The sequence below is a fragment of the Mercenaria mercenaria genome, chromosome 11 (genome assembly GCF_021730395.1).
Source record: "Mercenaria mercenaria strain notata chromosome 11, MADL_Memer_1, whole genome shotgun sequence".
Taxonomy (NCBI): domain Eukaryota; kingdom Metazoa; phylum Mollusca; class Bivalvia; order Venerida; family Veneridae; genus Mercenaria; species Mercenaria mercenaria.
In genome coordinates, this window is record NC_069371.1 from 79,483,037 (window position 1) to 79,504,593 (window position 21,557).

The following is a 21,557-nucleotide window of genomic DNA, read 5'->3' on the forward strand; positions in this document are numbered from 1 at the left end:
CTACTGACCTAGTTTTTGACCGCAGTTGACCCAGTTTCAAACTTGACCAAGATATCATCAAGATGAACATTCAGATCAACTTTTATACAGATCCCATGAAAGGTATGGCCTCTAAAGAGGTCACAAGGTTTTTTATTATCTGACCTACTGACCTAGTTTTTTAAGGCACGTGACCCAGTTTCAAACTTGACCTAGATATCATCAAGGTGAACACTCTGACCAATTTTCATGAAGATCCATTCAAGGGTATGGCCTCTAGAGAGGTCACAAGGTTTTTCTATTTCAAGACCTACTGACCTAGTTTTTGATCGCAGTTGACCCAGTTTCAAACTTGACCTATACATCATCAAGATTAACATTCAGACCAACTTTCATACAGATCCCATGAAAAATATGGCCTCTAGAGAGGTCACGTTTTTTCATTATTTGACCTACTGACCTACTTTTTGAAGGCACGTGACCCACTTTCGAACTTGACCTACATATCATCAAGATGAACATTCTGACCAATTTTTATAGAGATCCATTCATAAGTATGGCCTCTAGAGAGGTCACAAGGTATTTCTATTTTTAGACCTACTGACCTAGTTTTTGACCGCACATGACCCTGTTTCAAACTTGACCTAGATATCATCAAGATGAACATTCAGACCAACTTTCATACAGATCCCATGAAAAATATGGCCATTAGAGAGGTCACAAGGTTTTTCTATTATTTGACCTACTGACCTAGTTTTTGATGGCACGTGACCCACTTTCGAACTTGACCTAGATATCATCAAGATGAACATTCTGACCAATTTTCATACAGATCCCATGAAAAATATGGCCTCTAGAGAGGTCACAAGGTTTTTCTATTATTTGACCTACTGACCTAGTTTTTGATGGCACGTGACCCAGTTTCGAACTTGACCTAGATATCATCAAGATGAACATTCTGACCAATTTTCATGAAGATTTTGTGAAATATATGGCCTCTAGAGAGGTCACAAGGTTTTTCTATTTTTAGACCTACTGACCTAGTTTTTGATGGCACGTGACCCACTTTCGAACTTGACCTAGATATCATCAAGATGAACATTCTGACCAACTTTCATAAAGATCCCACAAAAAATGTGACCTCTAGAGTGGTCACAAGCAAAAGTTTACGGACGGACGGACTAACGCATGGACGGACGGACGACGGACGACGGACGCTGCGTGATCACAAAAGCTCACCTTGTCACTATGTGACAGGTGAGCTAAAAAATATATGGACTTGTCACAGTTCCAAAATGGGTCTATTTTCATGTTTATCTATCAGCAATATTGAAAATATTTCCCAATGACCTATTACTAAGTTATAAATACTGTTATTTATTGACACTGAAAACTTCATAAAGTGCACCCATACATGCAAACAGAACTGGATTATAAAGCATATAAATATATGCAAGAAGTAGATCGACAAGAAAACTGGATGAATAGGAAAAAAACAACATAAATCAGCATAAACATTGCCTCGAAGCAAACTACTGTATCTATGTCTTTACTTATGCAGTAATCACAATAGCTTCTTGCTGAGGCGACAAAATCTATTTTATCATAATTGAAAGCTTTAAAGTTAGAATATATCTATATGCAAGACATTATGCATTAACAAAGTAACTGTCAGGGAAGACCATCAAGGGATTTAATGGTGGTCTATCACCATTACAACATAAGTAATATTTTATGACATTTTTCACCTTTCGTATATTCTGTTAGACATTTATCACACAACAAATAGACCCATTACATATAGTTGGAACCATCTTAGAAATGTGTTCTATTGCTTTTTTTTTTTTTTTTTGTGACTTAAATTTTGTAATTACCCCCCTTTAATATGAAAATATTCAAAAAGCTGAGCAATTCTTAATTTTGATCTCAATATAATTTCTAGTTCTACATTTGCATCTGACAGATATCGTGACAATTCAACAACCTGAACAAACTACATTTAACTTCCAATTGATTTATTTTCAATCTCTATTCCAGTTCTGAAACAAGATTGGCAAAGGGAGGTAATATTAATTTTATAAATCTGTGTCTCCTGCATTCAGGCTAAATGTATAACTGTCAATGCAAATTTTGATAAATATTATACAATAGCTCTTCCGTTCATATCATTCCTGTATCAAATTGCTAAAATACCTTTATTATGTAAGGAAAATCTAATATTTGTTAAGTGCCAAGTTTAAATAATCTAATAATAAAGTTTGGAGCAAATCAAAATACTTGACCAGAATCTGTATAACCTCTTTTATTTAACTGCACTCAAATCATTCAAGTACCTATTAGACTAAGTAAAGACCATGCATACATGCTGCATGAGACAATAGTGTTTCATTAGTGGCCTTTACGGTGGCAATGTCCTGTTATTAGACCAGTCAATTCTCATTAAAGAATGACTGAAAATAATAAAATAAAGGGAGATAAAAAATATGTAAATACAGTGTCCAATTTGAATATCTAGCATAAGTCATGGTCATAACCTGTCAAGTAAATGACAATTAATTGTTTTATGTGACCTCATTAATGCTTGTATGAAATTTACATAATATTTTTGGCATAGCTTTATTTTCTAACACTAATGTAATTAAATTTTTTTTCTATAATCTGTGCTTTGGTTTAATTTCAATAAAAATAAGCAAGTCCACTGTATGCTGACAAAATGCCAGAAATACAATGACTTTTGCATAGAGGCCATAATATTGTAAGTGGCATTTTAAAAATTATTTTTAGCTTATGTGGCAACAAGAGCATTGCAATGCAGAGCAAATTATACGCCCAAAGGTATGACCTTTGACCCCCAAGTGTGATCTTGATGTTGTAGCTAGCCAACCAGAACATGCGCTCTGCACATCGTCTCAATGTGGTGAACATTTGTGCCAAATTTCTTTACAATCCTTCAAGCAGTTCAAGAGTTACAGAGCAGAAACTAAACACACTCATATGACTATTGACCCTAAAGTGTGACCTTAACCTTGAAGCGAGCCATCCAGAACATGCACTCTGCACATCAACTCGATGTGGTGAACATTTGTGTCAAGTTTCTTTGAAATCCTCCAAGGGGGTCAAGAGTTTCAGAGCAGACATAAAACACACTCATATGACATTTGACCCCCAAGTGTGACCTTGACCTTGAAGCGAGCCACCAAGAACATGAGCTCTGCAAGTCATTCTGATGTGGTGAACATTTGTGTCAAGTTTATTTGAAATCCTTATAGGGGTTCAAGAGCTACAGAGCAGACACGAAATTGCTAAAGGACCAACGGACAGACAGGTGGACACTGGAGATATAACATAATACGTCCCTTCAGGTGTATAACAAGTGTAAACAGGTCATTCTGCAACATACCTGAATACGTGAATAATATATGTATGTGTCCTTTCAATTCTGATTCAAACTTCCTGCTTTTTCAAATCATACAAATGTGAAAGGAAAAAGGACAAAAGATAGAAAATAATGTATAGCCACTATTATTATATTTCATTCAACCCCACTGGGCAAAAACTACAGGAAAGAGTATAATTCAACCCCTCTGGGCAGAAACTACATACAAGATTCAACACCAGTATTCAAATTTATTCAGACAATGTCCAACTTAATTTAGGCTAAAGCATCTTGTTGTAAAATTATTTAAAGACCCACCACAACCTAGTGACCTATTTTTCCTCCCACATAAACATGTGAAAATCATTCTTAATACATGCAGCTATATCACAGGATAACACTGGTGGACAATTTAGGCCCTCCCTGTCCCTAAATTAATGTGTTTTTACAACTTCATCTGCAAATTTATTCAGTCAATCTCCTTATAGTATAGTTTTAAAAACATAGATAAATAACAATCTTACCTTGTGGAAACAAGTTTGGTCTAAACTCAACATATTGCATCAAATACTATGCATACTATCATATCCATTCAATACAATACTAAGACACTAAACACACTGACTTGGCCTAATAAATGTCACTCTCAATTTGCAATGAGATACATTGTATTTCTCAATTTATTCATGCAAATGGTGTATAATTATCATCATGGAAATACAAAAGAATACAATTATTCTGTGGTGGGTCTTTAAAACATTGTGTATGACTGAAGATTTCCGATCATCCACCAATATTAACAGTTCTTCCTTTCAAGTGTGTCCAATGGTAAAACAGTGTCTGACTATGAAACAAAGGGTTCAGAGTTCAAGCCCCTGCTCCTTCAACCACAATTAATTACATTGGGAGAAGAGTCCCGTGAATGGGTGCTTTACACCTGGCATGCTAAAAGAACCACGGAAGCAAACAAGAGTGACATGGGACATTAAAGTAGTACGACTATAAAGACAGGAAGAACTTGTATGGCCTTAAAGCAGGAGTGTCTTAACAAATGTGTGCTAGCTACATGTAAATTAGATAACAGATGTGTATCGCTGATTATTAAAAATGATCTTATCAGATCATTTACATTATAATTGAGCCGTGTCATGGGAAAACCAACATAGTGGCTTTGCAACCAGCATGGATCCTGACCAGACTGCGCTGTTTGCTTTCAAAGTCTATAGCAATTAGAGAAACTGTTAGTGAACAGAATGGATCCTGACCAGGCTCAGGCGCAGGCTGGTCTGGATCCATGCTGGTCGCAAAGCCACTATGTTGGTTTTCCCATGACACGGCTCAATTGCGTAGCTTTTAGATGTGTAATTCACCTTTTAATTTGAATCTTATCATTTTTATACCTGTAACATTTTAACATTTATTCTATAACAGCAACCTCCGACTTTAAACTCCTTCGCAACATTGTGTTCAGACTATTTTTATATGTATGCTGTGACATAAAGACAATAATTAACAGTGACACAGTAGACAATTACAACTAATTGCATGTCATTAACGAGATCCCATGACTCATATATCCTGATTATTCTGTAACTTCAATAGAAACATCTTTTTTTTTTTGAAAGGCAGTAATATATTGGATCAGTTTGTTTATATACAAAAGGCTATAATATCAACAATGAGCTGGTAGAACATTGATTAAATAAACTGACAAGATGAAAATAGAAGACAAATTTGCAAGTTGAAAGGAGTAGTGTTTAGAGAACAATTGTTCGCATGTACAATATAATTAGCTATTTTTCATTTACATGACCTAATAATTAGTACAATGACTGTAAAGTTGTTGTTTTCACAACTAGGCAAAACAGAATGTTTTTAAAATCCGGACTTTGTTTATGGCTTATGTATTCAAATGAAACTTAAATCTCCAAACTCTAAAACTGATCATTTCATTATAATGATCTGCAAGAAAATGATAATTTTTATACTTCAATGACAGTATTTACTCCTACTCCCGGGAGCTTCGGTTAGTGCAACTGTCTAGGACTATTTAGTTACCTGGGAAATATATTTTTTGACCAGGGGTTTGTAGGTTGCACGTAATTTAAGAAACGATCATGAATAACAAGAGCTGTCCACAAGACAGCATGCTCAACTTTTCTCAGTGCTTGACTCTGAATTAGAGCTTTGCCAGTAAAAACTTTATAAAACTTTAACCAAAAAATTCTAAGTTAAAAAAGGGCATAACTCTGTCAAAATTCAAATCAGAGTTATGGGGATTGTTTCTCCTTGTGTAGAATTTGATAGTAAAAAACTATTTTAAGTTTCAAGTCAAAAGCTTAAATAGTAACACAGATATTTGACTTTATCAAAAACTTCAACAAAAATTCTAATTAAGTTGAAAAGACTTTAACCAATGGCGATGCTGGGACGAGTGCAATAGCCCTACTCTTTCTCCGAAAAGTCGAGCTAAAAATAAATAAATATATAGACTATGAATTCTATGACATCAGCTACCTCAGCATTTTATAGAATTTGGTTTGGAAGAACAATCAAGAACTGAAAATGCACGAGAAAAACCACAGTGATAGAAAAGTGTAAGCTTTATCTGATGGCCATCAAAACACCCCGAAAACAAGTAATCCAACTTTTTATGGAATGACAACATAGTACCTAATTTGCATTATATCCACCAAAGCGTTGTGAAAAAACACTAAAAGAAAAACTGGATCCTGAGACTTTAATTAAAGCCCTGCTCCACGGCTATTCAAATTCTATTGTGTGTATGCAACCCATGATTACAACAGCAAACAGTTAACGGACTCGTGCCACACTTTGGCATGCAAAACCATAGGTATTTTATATAGAATTTTATATAAAATAGACTATTTTGACAGGCGTCACTGTTCATAGTCAGGATTTTCATGCTTTTTCAGTGACAATTTAAGGTTAAAAGGTAGGACTGGAGCAGGACTTTAAAGGCCAAAATTTAAAGCATAAATCTGATCAGCATGTGCTTCCATGGTGTAGTAAAAAAAGCAACCTCAGATCTCTAAATAATTATTCCATATTCAGCATATTTTTAAACTAGGTGGGGGCCATATTTCACTCTGACCCTGTAGCAGATTACAGTTGTTTTTCATTTCATTACCCAATACTCATTTTTTACCAAATGTCTGGGTCTAGTGGAAACAAGGCAGTCTGAAAGACGCCGCTGTTATGGATAGTGAAAGGGTTGATGGTATTGGGTGCAGAAGCAATGACACTGTTAAGTATGTTCTATTATGAGTACATGTATGACGACATCAATAAATTTGAAAATCCTTCAAGGGGTTTAGGAGATATAGAGCGGACACGAAATGGAAGGCTCAAACCTTCGACCTTGAGTTGTGACCTTGACCTTGAGTCAACACATGGCTGACCCATGAGTTCTGGATATCGTCTCGATAAGGTGATCATTTGACCCAAGTTTCATAAACTTCCTTCAAGGGGTTTAGGAGATACAGAGCGGACACAAAATGGAAGGCTCAAACCTTCAACCTTGAATTGTGACCTTGACCTTGAGTCAACAAGGCTCATGAGTTCTGCACATTGTCTTGATGAGATGATCATTTGACCCAAGTTTCATGAAAATCTTTTAAAGGGTTTAGAAGAAACGGAACGGTCATAAAATGGGAGGCTCAAACCTTTGACCTTGACTTGTGACCTTGACCTTAAACTGACATGGCTGACTCATAAGTTCTGCACATTGTCTTGATGAGGTGATCATTTGAACCAAGTTTCATGAAAATCCTTCAAGGGGTTTAGGATACATTGCGGAAACAAAACGTTACCGACAGGCGGACAGAGACCATTCCTGTAACCCCCCCATCACTCGTGGCGGGGGATTAAAAAGGACTTCGGGTAAGTCTCTATTTTTATGATTTTTTTCTAAGTAATTAAGTAACTGTGACAATACTTAAAAAATTAAAACTAAGAAGATAACGGATGTCATAGGGTTAATGGCCACTAAATCTGCAGATAAGCAAAGAATCAATTTTCCTGTACAGTCAATAAAATTAGACAAAAGAACTTTTATGGAAAGTACAGAACACTGCTGTATGGAGCAATTGCTGTATGTTTATAAATTAGGTTCAGACTGCAATTCAATACTATTATGTAAACTACAAGTATAAATGGGTTTTAGCTCACCTGAATTTTACTTTTTAATTCCCGGGGCTCCCTGTAGGAACTGGATCGTACCCGTCCATACATCTTGTACTGCTATTTGTTTTATATGTTAATATCCTCTAAATACCAGAAAACACATTACGCACAATAATTTCCAGAACTATTCATTCGAAATCTATTCCACTATATACACACCAGAAGCAATTTGCTTTCCGTTATCCGAAAAAAAAAATATTAGCCTTCTACGAGAAACTCAAAAGAACAGAGAATAGTTTGTCTAAATCAATCGCTTATCTTAGGAACAAAAAAATATTAGAACATTTGGTCGCTGTTCCTCTGTATACATTGATTATTTTTCCAAATTGAGAAATTTCTCGTTCTGTTAAATCACATAAAAGAGTAAAATCAACAAGAATTTCGATTTTATTTCAAAATTTTGTCCTCGTTTAAACTTGTATAGCAATTACATATTTATACACCTTCCGATATTAAACATGAAAAGCGTTTACACTTTTGATAAGCGACTTAATACCGTCCCATATGCTATGGTTTAAATGTCATACATTAACATTTATTTTATCACTCGGAAGACTCTTTCAATGGCAACAACGATTTAAACATGGAAAACTAAAGCTCTTTACATTAAAGTCTTTTCACATAGATATTATCAAATGATATAGTGAAATTTGATGAAGTTTACATATTGAAACGAAAGACGTAATTTAGCCCGACTTGGTTATTTTTTCTAGTAGTTTTTTTCACCGTGGAAGGAAATTAAACAGTCCATTAGCAGCTTTAGTCATGGAATAATCCCATTTATAACAGATTTTTTTTATAGAAACTGTCAGGTTTGCTGCAACAAGATAAACTGGCATAATACAATGATGGACCATTTGGTGCCGCACAGATTGTATGATATTCTACAGCAGTCAAGACCGTTGGGTAATTGGAATTCAAATCATTGACTTAAATCTAGGTTCATTCTATACCCCAAATATTTGATAACCTATTCCACTTCTAATTTAAGTATAAATATATTTGAAGGTTTCCATTTTTTTTTCAATTTTCTGGATATTTGATTTTGACTCCCAGCTGAAGATGGATTTAGATAATCACGTTACATCATCGTTAGTTTAAGGTAACAGATGTCGCTTTCCAAAGCTTCTGTAAAATTACTGCATTTTTTTTTCTGGATTCTTCTGGTTTTGTTTGGTTTATCATCACAGGGACACAATTATAGGTCACATGAAGACCTCTTGCTTTTGACGGTGGAGGAAGACAACCAGTTTCCCTACAGGCATTATTTCCAGGCCGAAGTGGGCACCTGGGTATCACCACCGACCCTCGAAAAGCCAGTTGGATGCTTCCTCATATAATTTCCCAGAATTCTACATCCCAAGGGAGGTTTCGAACCCACAGAACTGCGGGTCTTCAAGGGACTTGAAGTCAGCAACCTTATCAATTAGGTCATGGATTCCTCTACTGCTTCATATTGGTTAACATTTTGAAATAGATGAAAGGAAACATTACTTCCTAAAAACAATTTCAAATCTTATTAAGTCTTAAAACTGAGAAATAACTTTTACAGCAAATCAAAGTCAGAACAAACTGCTGAATTTGAAAGAAACTTAATTATTTTCAAGAGCATTGCTTGTCATTTACTTGCTTCAAAAGCTTGTAAACATTGTAAAAACATAAAAATGCAATTATTTACTCCATCCTCCCAAAGAATTCCTCAGCGGCACTGTGTTCCATTTATATAAAAATAATCCAATGTCTTCAAAGGACATGCCTCAGACCAGTAACCTCTACTCTGGTGAACAAAATATCAAACACATATATTTAAGACAACCTCCTCTGAGTATTGCTGACATAAATAGCACAAAATTTGGAACTGTCTGAACTGTTCTGTAAGCTTTTTGTAAACACATTTAAAATTCAGCCTGTCAACAACATTTCTTTCTTGTAATTTAATAAAAGTCCTTCAGTTCTGCTTTTTTCGACTGATTACAACTATGATAAATAACTTCCTGATATTATTTGATATAGTCCTCTGGTTAGACTTTCGTCATTATCAGTACAGTCTCACAGACTGGTGATGTCTCCAGTACAATCTCCAACAACTAGCAATATCACTATTACTTCATGCAGTCAGACCTTCGATACCAATATATCACCAATGCCGTCTCCAAGAAACAATCTTGATATCATCAGTGTGGTCTCCAATTTACAATCTTTATATCACCAGGACAGTCTCACAGTTAGAATTGTGATGTCACCAGTGCAGTCTCCCAGCTACAATCATGATATCACCAGTGCTGTCTCCCAGTTACAACTGTGATATCACCAGTGCTGTCTCCCACTTACAATCATGATATCACTAGCGCTGCAGCTACAATCATGATATCACCAGCGCTGTCTCCCAGCTACAAACATGATATCACTAGCACTGTCTTCCAGTTAGAATCATGATATCATCAGTGCTGTCTTCCAGTTAGAATTGTGATATCACAAGCACTGTCTCCCAATTAGAATTGTGATATCACAAGCGCTGTCTCCCAGTTAGAATCGTGAAATCACAAGCACTGTCTCCTAGTTAGAATCGTGATATCACCAGTGCTGTCTCCCAGCTACAACTGTGATATTACCAGTGCTGTCTCCCAGTTACAATCGTGGTATCAACAGTGCTGTCTCCCAGCTACAATCATGATATTGACAGTGCTGTCTCCATAGCCACAATCCATGTTATACATGTGAACCAGTGCTGTCCAGAATCTGAATCAGCTTTGGATGGATAATACCAGTGCTGTCTCCCAGCTACAATCGTGATATTACCAGTGCTGTCTCCCAGCTACAATCGTGATATTACCAGTGCTGTCTCCACTGCTACAACGTGATATTAATAACAAGCTGTTCATCCCCAGCTACAATCGTGATATTACCAGTGCTGTCCCATCCCCCCAGCTACAACGTGAATAATACCAGTGCTGTTCCTCCAACAGCTCACACAATTAGTTGTCTCCAAGCCATTGGAATCTCATCTCCAGTTAAAATCGTGATATCACAAATACTGTCTGCATGAAGTTAGAACTAGGATATCCCCAGTGCTGTCTGCATGCAGTTAGAACTGTGTTAGCACCAGCACTGTCTGCATGCAGTTAGAACTATGTTATCAACAGCCCTGTCTCCCAGTTAAAATCGTGATATCACCAGCACTGCTTCCCAGCTACAGTCGTGGTATAACCAGCGCTGTCACCCAAGTACAACTGTTATATCACCAGAATTGTCACCCAGTTACAATTGTGATATCACCAGTGCTGCTTCCCAGCTACAATTGTGATATCACCAGTGCTGCTTCCCAGCTACAATTGTGATATCACCAGCGTTGCTTCCCAGCTACAATTGTGATATCACCAGCATTGCTTCCCAGTTACAATCATGATACCACAAGTGCAGTCTCCCAGGAAAAAAATGTGATATCACAAGTACAGACTCCAGTAAAAACCGTGATATCACCAGTACAGACTCCCAGTAAAAACCGTGATATCACCAGTGCAGTCAAACAATGCACTTTTTACATGTATAGATAAACTTATTGAATATTCTATTCAAACTAATAATAAAACAGCTGCCTATAATTAAAGGGAAGAACTGAAGGCTTTTGTACATCATGTAAATTTTTTCTCCTGACACAATCAAAATTACTAATGTTACTAGTTTTACCTTATATTAAATGTTAAGATTGGACTTAACGAAGAAGGAACAATATAATGAAATAAATCGAAACTACTTGTTGATTAAACAAAATAAAATATTTCAAAATTTAGTTAAAATTGCTATTTTAATACAAAATCCAAATTTTATCACATCTTTACATGAAAAAGTGAATAAAGTCCTCTATAATAATTTCCTTATTCAAACAACTTTCATGTTGATCTATATTTACACATGTGTTAAACCTGTTTACCTGTCTAATGTTCAGTATATAGGTATCATTTTTCATATATCTACCATTTTTCTCTTTGATTTACATTGGTTCACTGAACCGTGTCCATATACCTGTTTAAACCAGACAATGTATATATACATGTCACCCTACAGATAATATCATCTTCCTGATTCAACAAACATTTAGGTGACCTACATTTTCCTAACTTAAGTGTGTGCAAAGTGCAGACAAATTACATGTGAATGACCTGGTAAAGGCCTAAAGGCCCAAGGACATGTGCAGTTTAAAAAGAACAGTATAAAAACTGTAAATCCTTTCTTTTTTCCTGACAGGTTATGAAATACCTGTGATGCAAACTTTAATTACACAATCAAGATGGATGTTTAGAATGCAACACAGATGTAAGCCTTTAATGTCAAAAAGTTGCATCAATTTTACAGAATAAGAAAGATACACCTGATCTGTAATATGGTGGAAAAGTATAGACAGGCCTCCTAGCAGGCCTGAACAAAAATAAAGGTTTTTATAAAGGCTCCAATCTATGGAAATAAAGGCCTTTTAGTGTAAAATATTAAAACATAAAGAGTAAATAAAGGCTATTTTTGTCGGAATTCTCGTTGAAAACACATAATATTATAGTATTTACTAAAACATCTACATGTATGTGATCTGGTGAACACAACAGCATTCTGAAAAACTCAGATGAAAGATACACAAGCAGTATCCTAATAACAACACTTAAAAGGGGGGAAGAAATACAGTAGTATAACCAATACTTGCTTTAAACTGGCACGGCAAGCAGTCTGAACAAAAATATAGGTTTTGAGTGAAAATTACAGGCTATTTGGCCGTTTTAAAGGTTTTTTCAGAAGATTTAAAGGTTTTAAAGGTTTGCTCTGAAATTAAAGGTTTTTAAAGGTTTTAAAGGTTTCACTAGGAGGCCTGTATAGATCTACATACATTGCATAGGATCATAGAAATGAGTAAATTCACCCAGCATTGTACCTGTCTGGAAAATTGGATGAAACATTATCAAATTATTTTATGACCCAAAGCACTATTCTTTTAAAAGAAGTAAAAAAGTTTATAATAATATTTACAAAATTGAACACTGGTTAAAGGGAGGCAATCCTGATTCATGGAATGTGGTCAAAATACCCCCGCCCCTGCTCAAATTGACAAAGTTGGACAATACAAATCCCCCACCCACCACTACCAAGTCCCTCCACCAGCCTTTGAATTTTTCAGTTGTATTGAAATTATCATCTTATAAACTGTAATTTTTGGGCCCCCCTTATGTCAATCTTTCTTTTTTTTTATTTTTGAGTTTTTATTCAACCAAAATCAAGAGTGATTTTCTCCACCTTCATAAAATTGAGCAGGCGGGAATTTTGTCCTACATTAAGGAGTCACATACTTAGCGTCATTAAGCAATAGACAGTGCATATTTTCAAACTACTTTACATTTCAAACAAAGATATTGCTTATAACCAGTTAATAAATGTTCAGCATTACATAAAGTATTTTTATTCATACATCATCATTAGTAAACTTCTTGTTTCTACAGTTCATCTCAATTACATCTCCCATAAAAAACCTGATCAATAATCTTGACTGTTAAATGAAACAGTCAAGCTCTTCATTAGTAGTGTATCAAATACATAACTGTTATCAATATAATGAGCTTGGCCACCAAGCCATAATAACTTCGTCACCAATGACCAGTTGCCTAGGTAGCTGGGTACATCAAAGGCTAGATTAATCAACATTGTGAGAAAAAAAAAACACATTTATTCACTGTATACCTCTAACTTGTAAAACTCTAATGAAACTATGGCTACCCATTCTATCATTGTTTTATTATCTAATATCAGATATAATTTTCTTTCTTTTTTTTCAGGCCACAGTCCAGTATTGATTTCGTCTTTACTTCCTGTTTATATCTGGGGTAAAGGTCATTTAACAGCTGATTAAAACTGTACATTTTGATTGGTGGATGAAAAATTCCAAAGGTTTTCGGACTATACTTAGCAAATAATCAAGGCCTAATTTTAAGAGTGGTTTGTTGCCTAATTTATCAAAGTTCAGAGTTCAGATGCGCAGGAATTGAACCACGACGGTGTTAGCCCGAGTGGTTCAATATCTAAGCAGGCCTGAACCATGAACCGTGGTTCGTGCCAGGTCCCTGCAAAATCCCTATATAGTATAATATTGTGCGAATTGGCTCAAACTACCAATAACTCGAACAAATTTTGCCAGTCCCATCGAGTGCGAGCTAACGAAGTTTGACTGTATGTACAGAATCATGTAATTAATTATTGTTATCATTAGAAATATTTAAATGAACTGTCAGGCACGATAACTCAATTTAAGCATGTGAAAAACGAAATGTGCGGTTAGCAGCATAATGCTCTATGCATAAATCTGCGTGAAATAATGTTTGTTCATTTTTATTGCCAGAAGAGAATCTGATATCTAACTGAAGTAAGAGGGAAAACAAATTTACACAAGTCATGAAGTGATATTAACAAATTAATGTAATAATGCATGCGATTTTCCTCCAATAAATTCTTGGGAAGAAAATAACTGGAGTAGCTTGCTGGTCAAAACATTGCCTGTAGGTACATGAGATATCTGAAGATATTGATCTACATACTTAACATGATGACGTCTGCCTTACAGACTCGGGTCAGCTGCTTAAACATTCTGAAGCAAAGCTGACATGGTATTCTCCCTTGGTTACCAGTTGATTTGAGAGAAACAAGGCTGACAGAGTATTCTCCCTTGGTAACGGCCACTGATGTAAGAGAAACATCTGAAACTATACATTGTAAGTTATATCAATTTTCTGTCAAAGAACTCCAGAGAATCTGATATTCTGTCACTGTAAGCAGCACTCAGTTAAAATATCAGTGAGATATCCTTGGCATCTATGATATAAGAAAAATAACCATTTTGTTTTTGTTTTTCCCTTTTTTTCCCCTCCCCAACATAATAAGACTGAATATTTTAAATAAGCAACTCCTAATGGATCATTCAGGAAATATCTCTCTCTCATACTAGGAAATGTTAGATAATTCTGAAGTGTTTATCTTCTGATTGAAGTACTGACATTTCACTATCTGTATATCTTAATTACTGTCCACTTAAGACTACAATAGCTGAGGTATACAGTGACCTGCCAAATTAAAATATGCAGCAACTAGTTTGAAATATGCATGATGAAGACATATATCAAGTTTTATTTTAACTGGATGGTAAAGAGGAGTTGAATACACAGTGTTCTGATGTAATTATTTTATTTCCACTAAAACTCTAGAAAAAAATAGCTGTACACAGAAGTCCCAAAAATATGCATAATTAATCTTGATGATGTACATCTAACTCTAATCCGCAATTTCAAAACAATTGTGTATTCTGGTAGCTATTGAGCTATTTCAGCATTCTTCAAAGGTTAATAAAGCTGTAACACATGCGCCATATCTTTCGGTGACAACTGGAATTAAATTGTACTCTGGAGGAAAATATAAAATCAGAATGGAAATTGCTGACTTTCATAACCGGTCCACTACCTAGACAAAATCAATTCCTACAGCTGTTACATGATGTAAATTCTTGTAATTTTCTCTTGAAAATATATTGTTCAATTCAAAACTGAGAATAAATCAAAGCATTTGTTTTGTTTTGTTGAGTTTAACGTCATACCATCACATCTACAGATCACAGACTTTCCAGCTTTTGATGGCGTAGGAAGACCCAAGGTGCTGAAGACCCCAGGTTCCTCTCCAGGTATTATTTCATCACAGGCAGGCACCTGGGTAGAACCACCGACCATCCATAAGCCAGCTGGATGGCTTCCTCACATGAAGAATTCAACGCCCCGAGCAAGACTCGAACCCACATAATTACAAGATCCTACATTTCCGCTGCAACACTGAAGTACTGTAAGCAAGGTGCATTTTATTTGGCCCATACTATAATACATGTAATATAGAGGTCATATGAATATCATTTTCAAAATATTTTGTTGTTGAATATCATTTTCAAAATATTTTGTTGTTTTCATAATATTGTTATTACTGTTTTGAATACATTTTTAACAAATAGAATTGCTTGATACATATCAGAACTGTATGTTTGTTAACTTTTATTAACTTTTGTAATTATCTCCCTTTAAGGATAATCTTTAAAAATCAAAACTTGTTTCTTATTTCAACATAATCTTATGCTTTACCATCCCACTTGACAGTGATTATACTGAAATGAATATATAACCTGCAGAAACAGTCTGAACTGATGCCAAATATCAAGGCTCTAGCTATTATTGATTCAGAGAAGAAGATTTTCAAACTTTCTTATTGTAAGCTTATAGAATTAAGGTTTAGCAGTATAATACAAAACAACAGAAATTATTAATAAACGAACAACATCTTGACAAACAAGTTATCTGTCCAATACATGTTTTACTGTTCTCTCCCATAGAATTGGATACTTAAAATATTCAAAAGGAGTTGCCCCCCACCCCCACTTTAAAAAAGAATGCCATTTGTAAAGAAATAAATGTAAACAATTGTCAAAAACAATGTTTTACCTAGTTATGTTAAGTTTAAACACTGGTACACTGTTGCAAATGCATCAAAACGAAGACATGTAAAAGCTTTTTAGAAATGGTGAGTTTTTAAAGGCGCTGAACTGTCCAGAAGTGTGGCCCCTTCATGCAGTCCCTTTTTGGAATTCAATACATATGTGTAGACTAACAATGGTTTTGTAGAATAATATACTGGTTTTATATTCTGTTTAATTTTCATGTAAAACAATGCTTTCTTTCTATGACTTGGTGATGTTCAAACTTTTTTCTTTGAAACATGGACCTAACTCTTAAGTACATGTCACACACAGGGGCGTGGCCATTTTTGACCTTAGAGCAATAATTTGGTCAATTATAGTAAGAGTCAAACCCTTATATTACACGCCAAATATCAAAGCTCTAGAAAAAAACATTTTTAAAGTGTGATAGCTGTAAACCTATTTTTATCCAAAGAGACCCATATGTTCAATGAACCAGAACCATTTGAACAACTTTGAACAAGGGCTACCCAGAGATCATTTGTGTAAAGTTTCATCAAAATCCATTCAGTAGTTTTGGAGGAGATATTGTTTAAAGAAACTGTTGATGAAAGGTGACCACGCCCTCTGGCAGCCATTTATTTGTTTTTGTTTGTTTGTTTTGGGTTTAACGCCGTTTTTCAACAGTATTTCAGTCATGTAACAGCGGGCAGTTAACCTAACCAGTGTTCCTGGATTCTGTACCAGTACAAACCTGTTCTCCGCAAGTAACTGCCAACTTCCCCAAATGAATTATCAGAGGTGGAGGACGAATGATGTCAGACACAATGTCTTTTATCAAATCGTCACGGAGAACATACGCCCCGCCTGGGGATCGAAGCAGTGACCCTGCGATCCGTAGACCAACGCTCTCCCTACTGAGCTAAGCGGGCGGGCTGCCATTTATTTGACAAATCAGAAAAATTTGAACAATATCTGTAGAAGGTCACACAAGGACAATTTGTGTGAAATTATTCTAAAATCGAGCTAACAGTTTTATACATGACGATTTTCTAACTTTCTACTTATACCCCCTGGCAGCTATGTTTATTTTAAAATCAGGCTTGCAGTTTCACACAAGAAGATTTTTAAAGTTGCCACTATATACATATAGGGAAATCTGACCACGCTCTCTGGCAGCCATGTTTTTTGACGAATCAAAATAATTTGAACAATCTTGGTAGAGGGTCACAAAAGAACCATTTGTGTAAAATTATTTTAAAATCAGGCTAGCAGTTTCGCACAAGGAGACTTTTAAAGCTTCCACTATATACATGTAGGGAAAAGTGACCACGCCCCCCCAATCTGACTAAAGCACTTGATCTTCTAAACGAAGATCTGAGAACGACCCATTCACATACGTCTTCTGTATATTTTGGATTTCCAGTATCGCTATTTTTATTTTAACCAATCAGACGACTTGTTTGAATGCCAAAGAGTAAGAAAAATATGCTGATATTTCAGGGCTCGAACCCAAAACCCCTCGCTTACAAAGCAAGTGGCCTACCGACTGAGCTAACCGGTCATCTGACACAATACGACATAATAATTGTAAATACCAAAAATCAAGGCTACAGGTAGATTTGCAAAATGTTGTAAGCCAAGCTCTGATTGGCTAGCGGAAGGGTCGTCAGAACGAGGCCATGAATAGGTCGTTTTCAGATCCTATGCGTAGCGTAATAGGATATGTACTTTAGTCAGATTGCCACGCCCCCTGGACCATTTGTGTGAAATTATTTCAAAATCTGACCATTGGTTTAGGAGATGTCGTTTGAAGATTTTGCTATTTTTAGCTCTGGCAATTCTATGTGCAACCAAATGCAACCGTTAGAAAAACTTTGGTAGAGGACCACACATGGAACATCCAGGCCAAGTTTTATCAAAATCCATTCAGTGGTGGAGGAAATGTCGTTTAAACACAATTGTTGATGACGGACGGACGACTTGGTTTAGGAGCGGTCGTTTGAAGATTTTGCTATTTTTAGCTCTGGCAATTCTATGTGCAACCAAATGCAACCGTTAGAAAAACTTTGGTAGAGGACCACACATGGAACATCCAGGCCAAGTTTTATCAAAATCCATTCAGTGGTGGAGGAAATGTCGTTTAAACACAATTGTTGATGACGGACGGACGACTTGACGCACACACACGCACGACAGACAACGGACAGCATGATCACAATAGCTCACCATGAGCACTTTGTGCTCAGGGGAGCTAAAAACATTAAAACTGTCATACTTTGAAAATCTGTTCTTATCTCTGGAAATTGTATTGCACTTCTCAATATTTAGTCCAAATATGTAATATTAATCATTATATACTTACAATATGAAAATTTTTATCTTGGGTTTTTTGATATTTCATCATATTGTTTACTTCAACTTTACAGACACAATATCAAATCTATGCCCTGAAAAAACATGCTTACTATACTTCGGTTTTGATGTCAGCAATGTTTTTGTACTTTTAATAATGGAACAGTCCATTGTTTAGGTAATGTTATTCAGTACCATAGTGGAAGTAAATCATGCTGATTTCCCTATTCGGTAGACCAGTCTATAAATTGAACCCTCAAACATCAAAATCAAACTATACCTGTCTGATATCATTTTAGTGTGAATGTATGGAGGCAGATACAGGTCATGAGTGTATTTCTTGTATGAAAAAGAGTGCTATATAAATGTGGTACAAAATAATAATAATAATAATAATAATATTGTCCTGATTTTCACCTTTGACAAAAAAAAACAAGATGCCTTAGTTTTCATGAAAATATTCATGTGAATGTATGGAGGCAGATATTAAAGGGTCATGAACATATTTTTTATATGAAAAGAGTGCTATATAAATGTGGTATAAAATAATAAGAAGACAAAACAACAAGATACAACAAAGACATGACAAATTCCTGCTGCAACATGACAATCTGAATGTTGAAACACAACTACGACTTATGTTGACTTTTTTTTTTTTCAGATTGTTAATGGGTATTTCTGCTTCCAAACTTCTCCCAGTAATTAAAAGCCACATTACTGAAAGACAGAGAGAAGAAGATCTCCATGCAAAGTTTTTAAACAGTTGTTACATTAAAAACACAGAAATATCTTTTTTTTGTTTCTTTTTTTTTTGTTGTTGTTGTTGTTGGATTTAATGTCACAACGACATAATTATAGGTTAAATGGAGACTTTCCAGCTTTTCAGAACAACAAAAAATAAAAAAACCCAAAATAGCCTCATAGAATAAAACAACATACTACTCCACCTGTATAATAAATATATACTTTAATAAATCAACATATGTTAAGTATGAGGGTGCCATTTTACTAATGCGATAAATACGAAACGGCACCCCATAGTTGCAAGAGGTGTTACAATATAATTTATTATAAAATTGGACTATTAACATGTGAAACATGTGAAGGATAGCAGAATATGGTTGCATACAGCAGTAAAGATGAAACTGCAAGCTTTCTAAATATGTAGCATTATGTGCATGTCATTATGCAACTAAAATATACAGGAGTGTTCATTATTAAAAGCAGCAGTTTCTTTCAAGTGTGTATAGTATTGATAAAAAACAAAGTTTTTTTCAATAGCAGCATATAACAAGTCAAATTATCATACGACTGCCACTGTTCGAAAACCCTTCGGGCTTTGTGACCAGTACGGATCCAGTCTGTGCAATTTGATCATGATCCACAGTTCGCTTATCAGTTGCATGCAAGTGATGAAGCTGATAACAGAACAGTTGGATGCGGGGATTAAACGGAACAGTATGATCCTTGCTGGTCGTAAAGCCCGAATGTTGGTTTTCGCACAACGGCCAAAAAAAAACGAGTCCAGCAAATAACAAGTCATTGTGAAATTAGTCCAGTGAAGAAATATAATGGTGAGAAATGTGTAATCATTCACTTGAAAATTAAAAAAGAATACAGTATAAGGCACACAAGATACTTACAACACTTTTCCCTCGAGGACGCTCGTACTGAAACATATTGTAATACAAGAAGCTGTAGACATTTTATGTAATACCACAAGTCATAGCACCACTAGTCAGTTTGGTAGACCACACTTTTCCTTCCACTAAAATGTTTCTTTGACCATCCATCTAATCCATCTATGCTAATGGCTCTCCCTGAACCTTCAATTCAGGTGAGCTAAAAAATTCTTATCATGACATTTGACCTCAATGACACCTTGACCTTGGACCTAGTGACCAGGTTTGTATACAGTCTGCACATGTCTTGATGAGGTCAACAAATAATGCTATTCTTATAAAATCCTTCCCATAGTATGCAAGATACTGGATCCAACGGCTCGGTCAATTATAATTCCCATCATACTATGATGGTGAACTTTATGTGTAATACTTGACAATCAAATAAAGCTATTTAACCTTTAATCTTCCAGTGTGACCTTGACCTAGTAACTCAAGTTTTGCACTCTTCTTGGTGAGGTAAATATTTGATGCTTGTTTTAAGATAATCCTTCCAGTGGTTTATAAGATAAGAAGCTAAGTTACTAGACATTTAACCTCCAAGTGTGACCTTGACCTTGAGCCTAGAGACCTGGGCCATGCATGATTCTCTTAGTAGTATCATGGTGAACATTCCTTGTTTAGTTATTGAAAATTAATTAGCGAGTCTGAAATATTGACCTCCCAGTGTGACCTTAACCTTGTACTTAGTGAATAGGGTTGAGCACTCAGAACACGATCTTGTTAAGGTTAACAACACAATATGCTTCAGGTTTCAAAAGTATCATTTGATTGTGTAAATTAGTATGATTCAAACACTGTCTTTGAAAGTAGGGGAAACAAGAGCTGTCTCCATAGGATGACACATGCCCCCGATGGCACTTTGAATGAATATATAGTTATGGCCGATGTTAGAGTTTAGGATCTTTGACCTACGGAACTGGGTCTTGCGCGCGACACGTCATCTTAATGTGTCACACATTCATGCGTAGATATTTTAAAATCCATGCATGAATGACAAAGATATGGACCGGACACGCCTATCAATGCACTATCATGAAAAATGACCTTTAACGTCTAAGTGTGACCTTGACCTTTGAGCTACGGACCTGGGTCTTGCGCGCGACACGTCGTCTTACTGTGGTACACATTCATGTCAAGTTATTTGAAAATCCATCCATCGATGACAAAGATATGGACCGGACACGCCCATCAATGCACTATTCTTTAACATCTAAGTGTGACCTTGACCTTTGAGCTACGGACCTGGGTCTTGCGCGCGACACGTCGTCTTACTGTGGTACACATTCATGCCAAGTTATTTGAAAATCCATCCATCGATGACAAAGATATGGACCGGACACGCCCATCAATGCACTATCCTTTAACGTCTAAGTGTGACCTTGACCTTTGAGCTACGGACCTGGGTCTTGCGCGCGACACGTCGTCTTACTGTGGTACACATTCATGCCAAGTTATTTGAAAATCCATCCATCGATGA

General features: G+C 35.8%; 1 protein-coding gene across 27 annotated transcripts in view; it reads right to left on the minus strand.

The window, feature by feature from the left end:
- The window catches only part of LOC123532297 (5'-AMP-activated protein kinase subunit gamma-1-like), a 416,776-nt gene that overhangs the window by 108,359 nt on the left and 286,860 nt on the right, over positions 1–21,557 (minus strand). For 15 of the 27 annotated variants that reach the window (XM_053517853.1, XM_053517855.1, XM_053517857.1 and 12 more), the window contains one exon: positions 20,039–20,065. The exons of 11 other annotated variants lie outside the window; for them this stretch is intronic. In XM_053517853.1, coding sequence (XP_053373828.1) covers positions 20,039–20,065 — 27 coding nt within the window. Of the gene's footprint in view, positions 1–7,546; positions 7,972–20,038; positions 20,066–21,557 lie in introns of those variants that run through there. One more of the 27 variants, XM_053517875.1, reaches the window with a different exon arrangement.